The sequence below is a fragment of the Orbicella faveolata genome, unplaced genomic scaffold (genome assembly GCF_042242905.1).
Source record: "Orbicella faveolata isolate gen_17 unplaced genomic scaffold, um_ofav_v1 contig_12, whole genome shotgun sequence".
Lineage (NCBI taxonomy): Eukaryota > Metazoa > Cnidaria > Anthozoa > Scleractinia > Merulinidae > Orbicella > Orbicella faveolata.
Genome location: NW_028301539.1, coordinates 945,586 through 964,663, shown reverse-complemented (window position 1 = coordinate 964,663; position 19,078 = coordinate 945,586). Strand labels below are relative to the sequence as shown.

Below are 19,078 nucleotides of genomic sequence, written 5' to 3'. Positions count from 1 at the left end.
GTTCAAGACAAGATAAACGACTAAAATTAGATGCAGGGCAGACAACCCTCCTGCATAATTCTCGTCGGTTTTCCGTTAAAAATATATTTGCAGCAAACAACAAAACTTAGTTCGTAATGAGAACAATTTACTGCGTTATAAATATTTTCTCAGCCGCTGGAAAAGTTGTTGCAATAATGCCTCGTAATTAATCTTCCCTTTAATTTCAGCGATGTTTTCGTTTTTTTCTACACATCCCTGGTCTTGGGCCATGGGAGCTCCGGCAGGTAATATAAAACAACTAAAACTCCAAGGAAACCTTCAAGTTGTGGAAATCGCAAACCGGCCTGCCACTAGTATAATCACATGCCTCGCATGACCTTTGAATTTATTTTCGAATTAACCTGTTAAGGCTAAAATGCCTTGCTCATAAGAAAGCATAAGCATTATAAACATTATCTATTTCATTGCTATAATTTCCTACGGAATCCCTTTACATACTTATTTCGTAAATTAATCAATTTTGCGAGATCACAAATTCTTAAACTTTTACAAAATACTCAATCTCCTCTATATAAAGCACACCTCTCTGACAAGAGTCTCCTAAAATAATGAAATAAGAGAAGAAAACCCCCTCTTCCTGGTTAGAAAAGATTGATGAAGTTAGAAAAGGCGACTTTATAATTTTATGCCATGAGAAAATTGATTTCAATAAACACGCTGCCGTGTGACCAGAAAGCCTCGGTGCCATGTTAGAAATTTTGATTAATAGAACATAGGCTATTCATCTACAGCCAGTATACTCCTTCATAACAAGTTTCCCGTCGTGCTCTGAGGCTATACTTCAGTGATGCACAACAGGAAAAGCCAACAACTACACGTATTTTCTTGTGCTACGCCGTCTGCAAATTGAGTCCTGTGCATTCTGCGAAAAAGACCGAAGATACATTGTGAGTTCCCTAAAATTGTCATATATACGAACACAAGATTTGTCATGAAGGCAACAGATCAAGACACTCTGCGTGGTCTGCTCAATAATTCTCTCTAAGAAATTCAAACTAAAAATTAATTACCTTCGCAATAAGGCATTTACACCAAGGACCTGTAATTGTCTCCTGTTGTTCCGGCCACCTGCTAGCTTCCTCAATCTCCCTTACTTGCCTTCCGATCCTTTCTCTTTGTTCTCTTATTTCTTCTTCCCTTCTATTCATTTCCCTTTGAAACTGCTCTTCCTCTCTTACCTCCATCACCCTACGCATTAACACTGCTGCTCTAGAGACTCTTTGCTCGAATGCCAGGCTACTGTTGTTCGCAAACTCAACGGACTCAACAGTATGGTTACTTATGCAAGGAGGGAGAGAGGTTAGCAGCAACGTTGCGTCTAGGTTTTCTGTGCTATAATTCGTTCCAGTTGGTTGGTTTTGACTTCGCCTTGTGGATGCTGAATCTGCAGCTCGTGACACCAGAGCGAGCGGCCAGTTGTGAGCTGTGGACTCCATCAAATTTGTACTTAAGTTTTGCAAGAACGTAAACCCTGCGGAGGCTCTTGTAGATATGGCAGTATTGGCAGTATCAGTGTTCATAGCTGGTTTAGCATTCTGTGGAATGATATAAAGACAACAAATATAAGGTGTTTCCTATCACATCTAATGGTCTAGGCCATGCTCTCTACACTGTCTGTCTCCCGCCAGTGTATTTGAAGAGGTGGGACTTCTCAGTTAGACCAGTACAGACGTAAGAGGACATTATGTTAGTCCATATTGCTTGACCTATGTCAGTTCTATCCCTACAACCACGTATACTACAAGTGAACATGACAAAGCTGGAGCCTAACTCGAAATCCCAACCCAACCTCGGTAATACTTTCACTCTTACAAGTTTCCAACCTTACAAATAACCCCTCCACCATTATTGTTATGCCGAAAACATAGCTCACAGTTACAGTTTTTTGTATGGCGAGGCTCGAACATTCTACCTACTGAAGAAAGGTTAAGCCCGAAACGTTCAGCCAACCAGCAACTATCATGTTTACACTTTTACTGAAGAGCCTTTTGAGCCTCGCGTTTACTATCTACAATCCCTAGTATCATGCGCTTCTTTTTTCCTCAACCCTTGAGGGTAGTGGATGATAACTATATTCTTTTACCTCCAGCAGTCTATCTGTGGGTCGGATTCTTGTTGAACTCTGGCAATTGAAGGGCCACTGGTTGGGCAAAGCAGGGTCTAGTGTGTGTCTAGCCACGAACCAGTCTGCCAATCCTTTTATTTCAGTGTCCATTTAGTTCCCGGAAATCAAAGCTGTAAACGCAAAACACAGTCTTAGCAAAAATCCAACATTTTTGTAGTCTGCCAGCATGCATTCAGTTCCGTTTTATCCGCTATGTTGGCGTTGTTGTTATTGTAATCTGTAAGCAAAACGAACAAAACTTTTGCGATTTTACAGAAAGTAATGCTGCCAGCATGATCAAGAACAACTTTAATTTTTATTTTTTTTAAGAGGAAAACGGATGGGCTAAATAGTGAAGTTTTAAATCGTGCCGTGTATGTAAGTTCAGATTTCCATCACTTCGTCTGTATTCCTAATTGTGAACTCGTTGATCTGGGAATTTCATAGTAGAGCTCGGATTGTAACCAGATATACACCCTTCGTCAACCGATCTGAATTCAAAGCAAGACGACCGCAAGCGTTAAGTTTGAGGTGCCGAAATAACGCCTTTCAGTCAATTATTGCACCTGGGACTTCTTATTTTTGTTTCAAAACATCATCGTAATCATCGTCTTTTTATGAGGGGGGTGAATAGGTTTTCAGATCGACGGATTTGGCCTTCAAAAGCGCACAGATTGTGGATTTTTGCGGTAAATCGAGCGGATTCGCAGATTTTGGAAACATAGTGGATCGTGGATCAGCTGTGAATTTTGGCGCGGATTCCGGATTGTGCCTGTCTTGATGTTCGGATCTTGGGTCCTAAACCAAATTTGGATCATAGATCTTTCTTCAGCCTTGGTCGGTATGTTAATGAGTTCTTCCAAGTTATTTCTTTTTTCGAACGAAACTCAGGTGTCAGACTGTTATTGGAATTGAACTGTGTTAAAGTCATCAAGCAGGTTGCCTTCTTTACTCTTTGTGCGAAATTAACAATGGCATTCACATTTACCAGTTGCCTTTGAACTTTAATTTTACACTTCTGTTTCCGGATGTGGTTGTGGTTTCGGATTTGAACAAAAATATTGGCGCATCAACGGATTTAGCGAAAAATATTCACGGATCGGCGGATTCCCATACTCCTATTCACCCCTCTCTCACATACTAGAGCATTTTATGCGATTGAGCAATATTTCAAAAAATTGACCATTTTAGACGCCACTTATCAGATGTCCCCCAGCTCGTCTGGCCGTAGAGGTATATAATTTACAGTAAATAAGGGAAACAAATTTCGGCTAGTGACCACTTAACAAAGGTTGTACGCTTAATACAGGTCTGGCTGTAAAGTTAGGATCCTAAAATCTTCACACGAGTTGTCCGTTTCTAGTCTGTTTCCCAGGTCTGTAACTGAAGTAGCTCGATCGAAACTCGAGGTTTCAACAAGGACAAAAAGCAGTTCCGAATTTTAAAGACATGATGCGGTTCAGTTTGCATGCTAAACCATTTTCTGCAAAGATACAAAAATGACTGGTCTTTAACTTATTTAATATTGTAATAGTGTGCGATAGTGAAATATGTCTGTAAATAGTGTCAATTAATAAAAAATCTGAAATCTGAAACCCTTATATCAAGAAAGACTGCTATGCAAGTGTAGCCGGAGACCCTTCCTTTACGAGGAAATCAATAACATTATCTGTCGACTTTGCAAATATATTACTTACTTCTTTTTAAAATTTATCAGGTTAAACGATGCCTCTGGATCGAACGAATGTCACTTTGAAATTCAGGCAATATTCGTCGAACAACAGTGCACGTGTGTCATGTTTGATTACAAATATCAAAACCCATACATACTGACATAGACTGTGTACTTGTCAGGGAATACAAAGAGATCAACCTTCTGACAGGTCCGACTGGTTTAATTGGCATTTCGGCCTTCGGCCTTCCTCAGGCCTATTTACAATATAAAAATTATAAACTAAAAACAGTCCTAACTAAAGGAAGCTGCTTATATACAGAGGGTGGATAAATTAACAAAGCTACACAAAAAACCTTGAAAGTGACTACGTGATACAATAATGAAGTAACACGAACAGTGATAATAATAGCTAGCTATTGGAACAGGAAAACAAATAAATAGTGAAACGAGATTAATATTATGTAATACTGCACAGAAATCTAGGCCACCGAAGTGAAACTACACATTTCCTCCTTTGATTTATTCAGCAGAAAACAGCGTTGGTTTTGGTCGACGAGAAGAGGGTACACGAAACGCGGCCAAACTACAGCTCTCTGTTCGTACGAAAAGTCGTACACATTTCGTGAAGACATGTCTGCAAGGTTTTTAAATGCCATTAACACTGACTTCGAACTTTAAATTAACCACGTATCTGCTACAGACCACGATAAGCTTAAGCTGCCTCGACACTCGAAAGTCCGCGATATTGCATACCACTCGAAAGAAAGCACATGGACGAACATGGAGATGACGTCATTCGCCCCTGAAGAATTTTTTTTTGGGGGGGGGGGGGGGGACCAAATTGGTGTCCACGGAAAGATACATGGATACACAAAAACAAGAATTTTACCGCATTACCTGATTAGAACTGCGTTCTCTCGAACGCAACAACGAAAGACAGAAACTTGAAAGATGTTTGCTTCTTAAAATCAATCAAATTGGCGCAAAAAGGTTCAAAACGTTCTTGATGGTAGAGCTTGGTGAAATTACTCAAATTCCGAAGAACAACTGAAGCAGTCCTGTGCATGCTGAGTCACTTCGCGACACTTGTAGATTTCGACTGCTTTATTGGAAACTGGTTTATCGCTAACAAATCTTATAAGCCAAGAAACAACTCACAGACACATCGTGCATTTAAGTTATTTCAATTGAACGGTTAAAACATTAATACCAAAGTGAACTGATCCGCTGGTAGCATTCCTTAAATTCCTTAAATAACAAAATAAATACGTGACAACAGAATATCTCGGCAGGAAAAAAAAATTTAAATAAAATCGGTTCCGGATGACACGGTCAAGTTATCATTCCCGTCTCTAGCTCCACATACAATTTGTTCCTTCGATTTTGCTTAACTTGGTTATATCACGAATCTAAGCTCGAGCTCAATAAGTATCGAGCGTAATCGTTTCCTTATCGACTTAAAATTAGTAAAGAGAAGGAAAGTGTATCAAAGGAATTTACACTAATTGTTATGATTTTGCTTACCGCATAAATGTTGATTTTCACGATTTCTTGCTAACGATCTCATCTGTCCTCACTGACTTCCATTGAGTAAAACGATTTCCAAACAACCCTTTTTCATATAAAACGTAAATAACCTTATTGAAACGAAAATTTTCAGCACACGAAACCGAGAATGCCGAGCGGAACGCCGAGCGGAACAGGAATCGAAACGTGACAAATCACGCACGACATTCCCGCAACGATGATGTAATGTAATAATTAAGTTCGCTATTTGCGAATGCGATGATGTCATATGCTGTCACACGATATGTCATATCTTACGCTCCTCGCTAATTATTAATCGAAGGGTGAATGTCAAGAGGGAAATATCAAGCAATGAAACACCAAGTGAGCCTTTGCGTATCAAGAAATGGCCCATTGTAGTGAGTCAAATTCGTCCAAACAAAAGCCTTTTGTTGTTTTGTTGCGCTTAGGGAATTGTGCCGAGATTCCACGAAGATGGATTTGAAATCGTCGCAAAATTGTCGCCGTGTCAAATTAGCGGCATTAGGGGAGAGGGGTTTGGAAAGTTGCACATTAAGGTGCTGTTAACACAGGGGTACCCAGGGGAGAAAATGCGCTTCAGTATGCTTAATTGGTTTCTCAATCAATATGTTTTGTGCATCGGCGAACCAGTTGATTAAAAATTTATGAACACTATAAGGATGATTCGATGTTAAAAACCTTAACGAACTATACTCGGCGCGAGGACGAGAGGAAAAAAAACAAACAAAACTCAATCTTTTTTTTTTTTTTGGAGAATCTTTTTAATCCTTTTAAGGGTTTTCAATGGTGACATAAGCGTAAATATTCCGTAATGTAACTTGTCTTAAGCGTTTTTTTTTTCTAAGAACATACCGAATAGCCCTTTGGAAGTATGTAATAAGGTTCATTATTATTGTTATTAACCCCAAGCAAGAAACCTGGAAATGCTGAATTCTTTTATACGATTTTTGATCAGTTGATAATAGCGCGCCGCACAACGCCACAAAACAAAGAAGCTCAGTATCGATGGTTTGACTTGGTCAAGAGTTGTGAATTTTTTTGACAGTGCAGCAAAGATTTCTCTTGGAATCCCTCGCGAGATTCTAACCGCGCAAGACTTACATTACATTTCAGAACATCGGGGTGAACAGCTCCAAAAGTTCTTGTGAAAATCTCTAGTGCATCTGTAAGACATTGCAACGGTTGGATGACTTGCACCACATCTTTCGCGACAAACCTTAACAAGATACACCAAAAATTTGCATGCCAAATCTTGATTACCTTGATGTACACAAATATCTACTAGGGTCTCTGCAGCTGTAAGCACAAAATCCAGAGGGAAGTTTGCTTTCACATCAAGAAGTTCTGTCAGTTCAGCCAACGTCAAAGTCTTGGTATCAATGATTGCTGAAGCCTTTGACGAGTTTCCCAGCAATTGGTCAACTAGGCAAATTTTCAACGAAATACATTTTGTCAGTTCCTCCGTTTGATTTAATTCTGATTCACAGAAAGATTTCAACATCTCAAACTCCTTCAAAGCTTTTCTAAGATTTCGGTTCTCTAAAGAAGTACACGCTTCATTAAATTCTACGACGGCAATTAGGCTTGGAGGTAAGGGAGCTTGACGTAGCATCGGAAAGAGCTCACTTCGAACTTGTTGATCAGCTATGTGGTCCCTTTGAGCCTGATGTACCAGTCTTAAGTTGCTCCAGACAGTTACAATATTCTCTTCAACTACGTGGCCATTGGTCAAGTTCTTGAGTAAATTAAATTTTTTTTGAGAGCAGTTTCAAGATTTTCTTTTGCGTTTTGGAAAAATCCTTTGCAAATATACACACAGCCTAAATTATTATAAGCAACACCCGAGCTAACATTCAATGCCTCCTCATCGGCACCGTCTATGTGGCTAACGGACTGCTCCAAAGCATCAACAGAAATGTCAGGACTACACATGTTGAGAGCCAGCGCAGCACAAGCGTTGAGAGATCGGACGAATAAGTTTTCAGAGCGCGGTTGTGCCAACAGAATGGTTCCATTTTTGGAATTCCACGGGGAATTGATTATGTATGTTCGTTCTAAACTGCTTATGATTTGTTTCTCCTCTAAACTGGGGAAAGAAAAGTCATTTGGCGTCGACTCTTGGAGGTGCTTGTAAGTGTTTTGTAGTGACTTTTCTGCCTCCGCAGAATTTCCAAGTTGAAGCTCACTCTGTAATTTTCCAATGCATCTGATAACTAGACAACATTTGTTTTCGTATTTTGGGTAGGAAATCGGTTCTAGTGTTTCTACGATAGAGAAAACAAGTGGTTACATGTATGTTGCAGGTTGAAATGGAAAAAAATAATCAACTGTAGGAACATCAATCAACTGTAGTTTGAACAACAGCTTTTAAGTAAGTCCCACATATGAAAAGAATCAGGGGGCATATCTAACTACTGTCTGAAATGAGATAATAAAGGCAAGGACGATTGTTAACAATTTCATTAAATCATGCGCGCATGTGCATGTCAAAGCTTCATTCATTTGTTAACTAGAAACACTACAAGTGCTAATATGCGAATCTGAAATAAATATGCAGGTATTTGACCTTGGTCTGTAGATGGTTATCGGGATCACCGAATTCTTTTGTAGCCGCGTAACACAATGTCGCGCCATGTCTCCCGGAGATTGACAAGCTTATTTATTTTTTCAAGCCTTCCACAGGAAATTAATTTCACACTTGCGCCAATTTTGTTTGCATAAAAAATACATCTGTCAACACGTAGCGTAAAATAAGTACGACCCCAGTTTCAAAAACTTGCCAAATTTTTGCAAACAATTTTGTCTTTTTTTAACCATTCAAATGTCATACTTTTTTAAAAAAATATCTGGATAAAATTACGGCTTGAAAATAACTTTGACGGCTAGTCCAGTTTGGCGCGTGTAATGGCGGGACAAAATCATTTTTTACCCGGTCTATCTGAGGCTTTTTACAGTTATTTCAATGCAAACGAGGAATATGAGCGGCGTTCTTATTCAAATTCTTATGACTCGTACCCTGGATCCGGTTACTGGCATCAGTTTGAAGAGATGGCTTCAGCGAGACAATCTTCTTCGATCGCAAGTGGCGCAAGTAACAACACAAACGCAACGCGAGCAAATCTACTCGTCCAAGTATGGGCCGAAAATCCCCAGCTGCTGTAGAGCGGAGAGTCAAGAACATGTAGCGTGGAGCTTGAAAAATCAGCGAAGAGTTAAAATCTCGCATGGAATCTAAAAATTCTTAATGGAGAAATATAGATCTTGTGACGTATATTTCAATCGGTAACGTTTTGGTTCCAACATGTTGGTCTAATGCGACCACTGCCAAAATTTGGAACTTGCGAAACTTTTGCCAATTTTTTTCCTCGCTAAAAATTGGAAATACTTGAATTCGCTCTAGTGCGACCCGGCCCTTAGTATAGCATAGCCACCTTGATAAATCGCTGGGTAAATGTTTTCTAGATTGATTATAAAACCGAAAACCTGAGCTTCCCTTTTTTCCAGACATGTATTTGGGCCTCTGTACGATATCGCTGTGAACCCACAAAATGGCAGATTCTGAGGCATGCACTAACGCAACACAACCGTGTAGAGCCAAGAAAAAACGCATAATTGTCGTCTGAAGCAGAGTAGATGTGTTTCAGATAGCTCTTGCAAACATGTCGCTGCGAACGCGAGGACGAACGTCTTACGAGACTTCCAATAGTCTAAAAAAACTGTCTGAAAAGCCATGCGCGTAAACTGTACATCATTTTGTCACCCGCGGTATGGGTTACAAAAGGATCTTTAGCTAAGTTTAGTCTTAGCGGGATATATATAAAAGAAAACAGACACTGGCTGCTCCAAGGCTAGCCTGCGAGAGCATCCGCTGAAACAAGAGCCGAAAAACTATTTTCGTCAAAGTACACTTAACAATATATTAAAGTACAATCACAACAACCAAGAAATTATGCAACAAACCATGGCATTTTTAGATTAAGTTTACCTGTTTCAACCGGCATTTTCCGCTTACATCATCAACAACGAATGAGGTCAAGTTTATTGATCGAGATCCTCACTGCTACACACGTAGGGTCAAGGAAGTTATTCACATAAGACTTCACCCTAACAACATCAACAGGGACAGTGGAATTGAAGCATGGATACCCACGATCAAGAAACACAACAACAGGAGAACGGTACAACAGCGGACCACTGAGGGAACAGCTACTCGCCGGAACAATGGAACAATAGGAGGATCGATATGCACCAATCACAGCCGACCTTTGTAATATAAATGATACCGTGCAATCAGTCGACCTTATCGCCTGAAGAAGACTAGCAGTAAGCAGTCGAAACGTCGCGATCTACATCTCAAGTGACTACATCGTGAGACAAACGATAATACACTTTATTATTGCATCTACCACGATGAATAACAACAACCTTTTCCTCGACATTAATTGGATTTATTTTTTGATACTAATGATCATTGACAGATCGGTCAAGGACTAATAGGAAACCGCCCTGATGATCAAAACACCTTAGGTGCGAAAAACACCAACGCGACCACGATTATTGTTATTACGTCAACGTGACTGGCAAACAATATTATACATGTGAAAAGTCACCGTTGCGTGAAATGGTTTGGGATAATAAATAGAACATTACATGGCCCTTAAGAGATAGGAAATTTCTCTTCTCATGAAGTAACACGCGTCATGCCAGCCAACTTAACCGAAAAATATGTTAACTTGCAGAAGATCCTTAGATAAAGCGAAGATTTATGGAGTGTTTTTTCCCTTCAAATTGAGCGATTTTTCCCCCAATTAGCTATCGGATACGAAAGTTAGAAGTTCCTTTCTGAGGTTTTTTTTTTTGGTAAAAAAAAAAAAATTTCTTAGTCGACGGGTCTGGGCTATGTTTTCCAGGTGTTTTCCAGCGGGGCGAACCAAAACAGCGTTAATAATTTTCCTGCGATCCAAAACGTTCGGGATTTTATGTGTAAAACGAAGACTACTCGGGCGATTTTGGACCAGATTCCCGTCTCTGAATTCTTTGGTTACTATTGCCTGCGAGACCTTCCTTGAAGCAACGGTGCGTGCATCTGTGAAACGTGTCGCTAAAATTTTAACCCTCGAATAAGATGGTCCGGACAAACATTTATTCTAGAGCAACGTTCAAATTCTCAGCCATAGCTAGACTTAATGTTATGTACAAGTTGTCGTGGAGGTTTAAGAAAGCACGACACTTAGGGTCATCAATATCGCAACCAGAATACTTTCGAGCACGAGCCCAACATTGGTCGAACAGATTATAAAATTGAAAGGCTGGTAGGATTGAAGTATAATTGCATTCAGAATTAAGGTTCTTAGGTAGTTTTGAAGTACCGTTATGATTCGATTTAGCGCCCCCTTTCGAAAAAGCGCCCCCCCCTTCGAACGTGTTCTTAAAAATAAGCGCCCTATTCCAATAAGCGCCCCTGTTCTAATATTTTAACATTACTGTGCCGTCATAGTGCGTATCAACGGAGGTTCATGTTGCTTAATAATGCCGCATCGCAAAAACAGAGGTCTTCGTCTGAGTTTCCCAACTTTTATGGCCATGTGAAGGCATATAATTCCTTCAAACGAATGATCTTTTCTTCAAGTTTTGTTTTGAACATTCGGTTGTTTCTCAAAAACGAAATAAGCGCCTTGTCTCCAATAAACGCCCTCCCCTTAGGTACCAAAAGTAAATAAACACCCCGGGCGCTAAATCGAATCATTACGGTACATTAGACTTAGCCTGCACAACAGGCGGATTAGCGGGGCAGTGAGCAAGACGCGATACACGAGCGCGAGACGAAAAATACTTTTTCGTCTCGCGCTTCACGCTCGTGGGTCGCGCTCCGCGCTCGTCTATCGCGTTTCGCTCTCTGTCCCGCTAATTCGCCTGTTCTGCAGACTAATTAGACTGAATTTTGAACCCTGCTAAAATCGTGCATAACACAAAGCGGGCACAAAGAGGTCCGGTGACCTCGTTTACAAAAAAAATACTGCGTCTGTCACCAAAGCAAAACAGAAGCCATTTTGTTCGTAAACAAGCTAGTCCACTCAGCAAAAACCAGTTGATTTCAACTGCTGAACTAATTTTATTGGATGGAATGTTTCCATGCATGCTTGCAGTACAATGTTCAGACTTAAGAGATAGACGGATACGTCGGACAATCCGTAACCATGTATATTCACATTCATTCAAAACACTCTCCGTGACTTATGCTAGTTACATTGTGGCTGAAAACCTTCACATAAGGCATAGAAAGGAAGTAGAAACGTACTGATAGGTTGTTGCTAATGAAGGCAAGGAGCGGGCGGGGGGTGCATGGGGGGACAAGCCAGCTTCGATAAAAAGAAGAACAAAATCACTTACCATAAGGATGGGAAAACGCCTCGGAGAATGGAAGAATAAATAAATAAATAAATAATAAATTATAATATTTCGAGAGGATATTTATTACCGGGTCGGAATCAAACCAAGGCCACAGTGGTGAGAGGCGGGCGCTCTCACCTCGCAGAAAAATAACCCGCGTTTATATGCAACTGCGTCAACCCTGCCCCCCCCCCCTCCCCCCAAGGAGGAGGGAACGAGAAGAAAACTAAAAATACTGAAGATATTTCAATGGCATTTGAATGAATAAGAATAGCACCAACACATAGATCTAACGTTTTAACACATATTAAAAAGGTAAATAAAAATGCCCATAAAAAACTGAATGTAAAATCATTTCAAAATGTAGTCACGGCACAGTCGTTTATCTCCGGTATGCTAAGACGCTTGGACCGCAAATATTAAATCCAAACAACGATTTAGTTAAGAACTACCGTGTGGCACCACATTTTGGCGGGTGCTAACTTTTGCGTTTTTTCCACGATTCGTCGGAAGGTTCCATGAAGGTACTGTACGAGTTCGCAAATGATCACGGACCGCAAATGATCCCCATATACTGGACCACGTAACGCAAATGACCCTGGACCGGAAATGATCCCCATACTGGACCGGAAATGATCCGGAACAAAAAATATGGAATGGCATGGATGGTGGAATGGTGTGGATACGGGAATTGGCGTACGTGAATACTGATATTTTTATTAAAGCCATCTTAAACAATTATAATGGCTTACAGCTTGCTTATTTTTCCTACGGCTTTCGACTAAATTTTGTTGCTAACCACGATGTTATGACTTGCACCCCTCAATCATCAAAACATGATTTGGCTTCAGTTTCTTTGCAGTTCTCAGTCACATTATGACCAGATTCAATGTAACAGATGCTACATATCCTCCTTAGCTAAACGTTGATATTTCGGTGTTATAGTTAAATCAAATTTTATGAGCCATTAACGTCACTCGTCTAAAGTTTTAAACTAAAATCAAACCATGAAGCAACCATCGCAGAAGACGCTGTCATCTGAATAGACCTACAACGCTTCGTCAATGTCTGTAGCACTCGAATTTTCTTCCAAATTTTGGACAAATTTATTTTGTAATTTTTCCTTGGTCTTATTTTTGCTTTAATTCTGGGGAATGGCTAACTGAGTATTCTAAGAAGCCAATAGTTCCATGCTACAGTTATGAAGTTCAGCTTCATGTCCAAGCAAGGCCATATCTCCAGTGGCTTGCGCTTCGTTTTGACAATCAGCTAGATAGATGACATTAACTCCCGTTTCACATACGTTTGATACTATCGCCACCGAGATTTCCAGGATGTTTACTAGTACATGTTTTTCTAAGTCAATACCCTTCGAAGAACAAAAAGCAACTGTGGAGTATTTCCTGTAAAATGATAAAACATGTTTTCTAGTTTGTAATTTTTATATGTTTTCACCTTCCTCTGATATAAACCCATGCCATTCCTTATTTTCGGTCAGGATAATTTGCGGTCCGGGATTATTTGCGGACCCGTACAGTACTCCATCGAGAAGATCATCTATAGTTCCGAACAAGAGCACGATGTAATCGTGATATACACGAGGCAAAAATGCGAAAATGGTGTAATTTCAATTAATTGCGACTTCCAGAAAATCGCAAAAATTAGTACCAAGCAGGAAAACCTAGTCTTTACAATCGCAAAAATTAGTTCCCGCAAAACACAAAAAATCGCCGATACGCAAAAAAAACTCCAGCCAAAATTTAGTGCCACACGGTTAGCCACAATCACAAGAAACTAATGGAATCCAATTCCCTTGACCATGACCGGTCAAGGTCAATATTTATCTCATTTAAATATATTTTATATAACAGAGAGTTTAAGCATGACGTTTACGGCAGACGGCAAACGGCCAAGAGAACCTCTGATTTTTTTTATTCTTTTCTTCTAATCCTTAAATAAATCACACAAAAATAGAAAAATGTCTCCTACTATTCACCGCAATACAAATATTTTCACTCTACTGTACAGACTGCTGAAGACAAGCGGCAAAAGTTTCATTTTTGCCGTTTGCCTTTTGCCATGCTTAACCTCTCTAATTAGTTTATAGTCCACAATTATCTTAATTCGTATCATATAGACTCAATGCAAGCCAGTGGTACTATGGAATAAAACTTTTTCTTTGTACATCACTCCCTCTTAAATAACGACTTTGACGATAAAAATATCTTTTCCATAACACACTAGTCATAGAATCGCTAATACAATGTATCTCATTTTTTTTTAACTTTTTGTCAATAAATCTTGTTGAAGAAAGGCCTTGTTTCATTTTGTTTACTGTCCATCAAAACTGTCATTCCCTTCTACAAACACATATGAGAGTAGTTATCCCAAAACGAAACAACTTAGCTCTCTCTGTTTATTTCATTGTGTTACCCTTATCCATTAAAAAACCCCCACTAACGCCTCGGCTTGGACAAGGCACAGCTAGCCTCGCCGAAGAAATACATAGCCACAACTTGGGCAAATAAATCTGAAAGAAACACGAAAGTAAATATATTTAGTCTGTTCTATAATTTAAGCGTGAAAATAAACCGAATTATTATTCAACTTTCATACAGGAATTCCGATTTTCTGATTGGCTAATTTGTACCACGTGATACTGGGTTATGACGAGACAACCACCTTGATGTCCAGCTTGACGTCATTATCGTGGTGTAATAGCCGTGGTGTAAATTCAACACACCACTGTCATTACACCATGGCTTCAGCTGACTCAAATATAGTGGTTTCAATGCAGAGTTTCTTTGTGCAGTGTATTCAGTTTGAATATTAAGAATGTTAACGCACTCACTGCTCGTGAATTATCGGGATTTACCTGTACTCGTTCACAAACAATGAACTCGACATTTTCAATACCGCAAGAGGCTTTGCCTCGTGCGGTATTGAAATTTCTCGTTCATTGTTAGTGAACTCGTACAGGTAAATTCCGATAATTCACTCGCTGATTGCGTTAACCTGTAAATAAACCATTCCTGATAAAAACAAAAATGAGCTCATGGCGATTGGCTCTACAAGAGCTTTTGATACAGTCAAACATGTACTGAGCAATCACCTTTTGGGATTATGCTCAATACAGCTTGAACGTTTAAAATCAAGTGCACCCGTCCAGCTCCGGGACAACTCATAGTTGCCACGGACATAATTTTTTTTTGAAAATTCTCTGACAACAAATTTTCCTTCTCCCTTAAGGAAAAATATCGCTGAGATTACAGTGACCCCAAATGTTTCTTCCAGCCTTGAACAGTATTAAATTAGCCGTGTTAAATTATTTCAATTTTCCCTGACTTTTCTTCAAAATGTCAGTTTTTCCCGACTCTAAATAAAATTCCGACTTTTCTCCGACCGGAGAGTAAAGGAAACTTTCACGATATTGAATGTACAGACCACACCACTTAAAGAGAGGTGGCCAGTCAAAGGAAAGATGTAACTGTATGTACTTACCCGCCGTCTATGCCACCTTGGCGAATCATGTCAATCAGACACTCAGTATGAACCTTGTGTGAGCATGGCAGGATCTGGCGACCGCTGAACGCATCCTAAAAGTAGAGTGCAGAATGATATGTGCTCAGTACAAAATAGAAAATACTCCATGCCAAAGCAGTTTAATTTTATCCAACTACAAATTTACCGAAATTCTCCAATAGCAATAAGTACAATGGTGGATACTGAAACAAGTACCAAACACCCCTTTTCAACACATACAAGGTACCAACAGCACCACCATTTATACGAGTCTCCAACCTTCCCGGCCCCACCTCCTCCACCCTTACTCCCTGCACTCGCAGAAAGTAGAAGACCATCGGGGCCTGGTGCAAAGGAATCTATATCAAATGTAATCAGTGAAAATCACCTGCAAGCATATACAGCACGTGTCGTCTGATGGCCTAATAGTACCGCGGACACCACAAGTCAGACTGTTTACCTGAATATTAAAGAAAATCGTATAAACAAGATAATAGTCTGCGGATATAGTCAAGGTGATGGTTGGCTATCGCCTCGTGGATCCAGCTACTTTCACAATGTTATGACGAACTTCATGATCAATAACAGGACAGACGAAAGAAAACCTGACGTCAATTTGTTAACTCTAAAATTATCAGTTTCACTCTCGTGCCGGAATATACATGTAAGACAAACCAAGTGTCACTTTTTCAGAGAGGTGAAATAAGCACTCAGTAGCAGACCATACGTTTCTTCACCTTTAATTAACAATATTTAAGACGATATTAAGGACTATATTAAAAAGTTAAACTATTGTTAAAAGTTCGAGTTTTCTATAGGTGATTAGTTACGAAGTTCACTATCGCTCAAAGAAAACTAGGGTAAGAAGTCTGGTTGCTTCAATATACACTCTAGAGGACCGAGTCCAAAGCCTTCACTTTTATGTATTTTTAACCCAAAAGCAAGAGGCATTAAGTAAATAATAAATAATTTGTTATACCATCGATCGAATTGGAATTTGGAAATGTTGGTTTATTAGGAGGGCAGAAAACCGTAGTACCTGGAGAAAAACCAACAACAAACTCAACCCACATATGACACTGGGCCGAAATCGAACCCGGGCCACATTGGTGGGAGGCAAGCACTAGCACAACTGCACCAACCCTGCTCCCCTGAATTTTCCTTTTCAAGTGCAACGCGCAATTTTGTCAACGAACAGACAAAAGCAACAGACAAGATGAGAGAATTAGTTAGATTCGGTGATTTCAAACTACCGAACCGTCAAGATGATTAATTGATTACAATATAAAGCTATACAAGTGCAATCTGAATATTACCTCCCGGCAGACACAGTCGTTCTCAAACGGTCCCCTGTGTAAAATACAAATATATAAAAAAGCATTATCTCAATCACTAATTCTTTAAACGTTTGAAGTTGTCCTTCAATAGCATATCGGAATAGATAAATTTATTGATAAAATTTTAAAATTCCCGTGAAGAATGCATCGAACTCAGAGACCTTCTATTTTGAACTATTTGGCATTGCTTTATCAATTGTACTCATTAACGATTGTCCATTTCATCGTATATTTCCGAAACAATGTATCGAACTCAGAGAACTTTTATTTTATTTCATTTTATCTTGAACTGCTTTATTTTTATTTTTATTTTTATCGCTTTATCACTTATACTCATTAGCTATTGCCCATATTATCGTATACTTGCATCACCATATTTACACTCATTCTATCATTCGCGTCACCTACACCACGTTTATATCACGCACTATGGAATATTTTCTTTCATTCCCTAATGATGCCGTTGAACGGCGAAAGCTTGGAATTAAAATACAATACAGTAGCTCAAGGTCTCAATGGAATCAATATATTTATCTATACGAATTCTTTACTCTGCCTTCTGTGACAGGGTAATGTAAAGTACCTACACATGGGTTAGTTTAGAAAACTTGTGAAACCTGCAAACCCTAAATTCAAGTATAAAACCAATCAGTTTACAAAGAAGCTGGCTATGCGTAGGCAGGCAACTGCTAGCTAACTTCATTAACAGGTTAATTATAAAGATGACAAATGCTGTGAGGATGGCGCACATTTGAAATATTAAAATTCTACCATGGCACCAGGGCTTTTTACTGAACTCTTAAAGAAAATTTGCAGTTTTAGTTGGAAAGCCTCTTTGCCATGTTAGAATTTTGATATATCGAACATGAGCTATCGGGAATTACCGTGTCGAGACTCGGCCATGTATTGGAGCAGACTGGGGGATTCCTACTGACGAAACCTGTGGAAAAAGACCAAACATACAAATCATTTGAAGAATAACCGGACATCCAGCACTACCAACAGACACTCACTATGGCTTAGCTATTAAACTCTGAGTAAGCCTTTCTTGGCCTCGAAATATTAACATAATTACAGTAGAACATGTACGGCATAGCCCTGTTACGTTCAACAAAGTTTATAATACTTGCCATACAAGAAGCTCCTGCACTGGCTTGAAGCCATTCAAAAAGGTCTCCATCTTGAGAGTGCCTCGCAAGGAATGCACTATCAATTCCAGTAACTAATTGTTCTGCGACTTCTTGGTCATTCATTTGAGCATACTGGGGGATTCCGTCCGACGAAACCTGTGGGAAAAGACCAAACATACAAATCAACATGGCACTTCCCTTCGGACCTTCACCCAAAGTCGTCATGACACAGTCAGTCCAGTTGATAAAGGCCTCATCCGGAGTCCACCATATTGTTGTACTGTACCCATTGTAACCTGTGATCATCGAGTTTCCAGTTTTGATAATCAAGTCTGTTTTACAGGGTGAAGTGACTAGCCCCATGCTCAAACAGCAACTCGGAGGGCCAGAGTTTTCTGTCGGGGTTTTCCTTCCCTAAGTCACAGGTTCCGGTTATTTGTTGAATACCCGCCTTTTGCCACTGCTGCTCAGCTGCTAGCTGCCACTATCATTACCAGGAACTACGATGACGAGGACGTGTGGCATATGGCTTCACTGGCAGATAGACAGCCCATATAAGTGAGTGTAAATTCCCCCCCCTCCTGTGACAGACACTCGCTATGGTTTAATAGTTTTTCAACTCCATGGTAAGAATTTCCCTGTCTCAAAATTTTTATTATTATGGCAGAACATGTACGGCATAGTCCTGTTACGCTCAACAAAGTTTATAATACGTGCCATACAAGAAGTTCCTGCACTGGCTTGAAGCCATTCAAAAAGGTCTCCATCTTGAGAGTGCCTCGCAAGGAATATACTATCAATTCCAGTAACTAATTGTTCTGCGACTCCTTGGTCATTCATCAGAGCATACTGGGGGATTCCGTCCGACGAAACCTGTGGGAAAAGACCAAAGTAGTAAAGCACGCTTATAGGGGCGGTAACCAATCAGGAGGCGATGCATATCATTAAAAAAGGCTCTCGACCAATCAGAGGGCAGTATTTTCGATTTGCATAAACAAGATGGCGTCCAGGGGGGTCAAACATGGCGCCCATGCCCAAATAAGGGCAACATGTCCAAATAAGGCGATAGACAGGAAGTGAGTTTTAACAATTGATTTTTATTGATTTTTACAGGAAGTTACATGGGTGTGTATCCGTATGGAAACGATTTGAAAGTGTTCGTGTCTACGACGCGTTTGTCGAAGACGAGTCCGTAGAGTTTGGTGCGTGTGATGACCTTGAGATGTTTGGTGGCTGGGTTTCTGTAGAAGAAGTTGGGGTTGACGACGGGGATGTTGCGTCGTCCACCGTCCTCGAGAGGTTGTTCGAGTTCGTCGAGGAGATTTTGTTT

At 39.9% G+C, this 19,078-nt stretch overlaps 2 protein-coding genes across 2 annotated transcripts; both read right to left on the bottom strand.

The window, feature by feature from the left end:
• Positions 1 to 6,105: 6,105 nt before the first annotated feature.
• LOC149116043 (uncharacterized) lies at positions 6,106 to 9,394 on the bottom strand. Its single transcript, XM_089283563.1, has 2 exons — positions 9,355 to 9,394; positions 6,106 to 7,633 (listed from the first exon to the last, which is right to left on the bottom strand). Exons 1-2 carry the CDS (start codon positions 9,368 to 9,370, stop codon positions 7,098 to 7,100), a joined length of 552 nt encoding a protein of 183 aa, XP_089139689.1. The 5' UTR covers positions 9,371 to 9,394; the 3' UTR covers positions 6,106 to 7,097.
• A 3,536-nt stretch (positions 9,395 to 12,930) lies between these two features.
• On the bottom strand, positions 12,931 to 18,316 carry LOC110062371 (uncharacterized). Its single transcript, XM_089283772.1, has 6 exons — positions 17,749 to 18,316; positions 17,503 to 17,558; positions 16,598 to 16,631; positions 15,670 to 15,741; positions 15,261 to 15,355; positions 12,931 to 13,162 (listed from the first exon to the last, which is right to left on the bottom strand). Exons 1-6 carry the CDS (start codon positions 18,109 to 18,111, stop codon positions 12,931 to 12,933), a joined length of 852 nt encoding a protein of 283 aa, XP_089139898.1. The 5' UTR covers positions 18,112 to 18,316.
• Positions 18,317 to 19,078: the final 762 nt, after the last annotated feature.

What these genes read in the sequence shown, in the direction of transcription:
- LOC110062371 (XM_089283772.1), bottom strand. Translation starts at nt 18,111, where the DNA reads ATGGGGCTAGTCACTTCACCCTGTAAAACAGACTTGATTATCAAAACT. An exon ending in CGTGCTGTATATGCTTGCAG is followed by an intron (nt 15,356 to 15,669) that starts GTGATTTTCACT and finishes CTCTACTTTTAG; the next exon opens with GATGCGTTCAGCGGTCGCCA. An exon ending in CAAGGTGGCATAGACGGCGG is followed by an intron (nt 13,163 to 15,260) that starts GTAAGTACATAC and finishes ATCATTTTACAG; the next exon opens with GAAATACTCCACAGTTGCTT.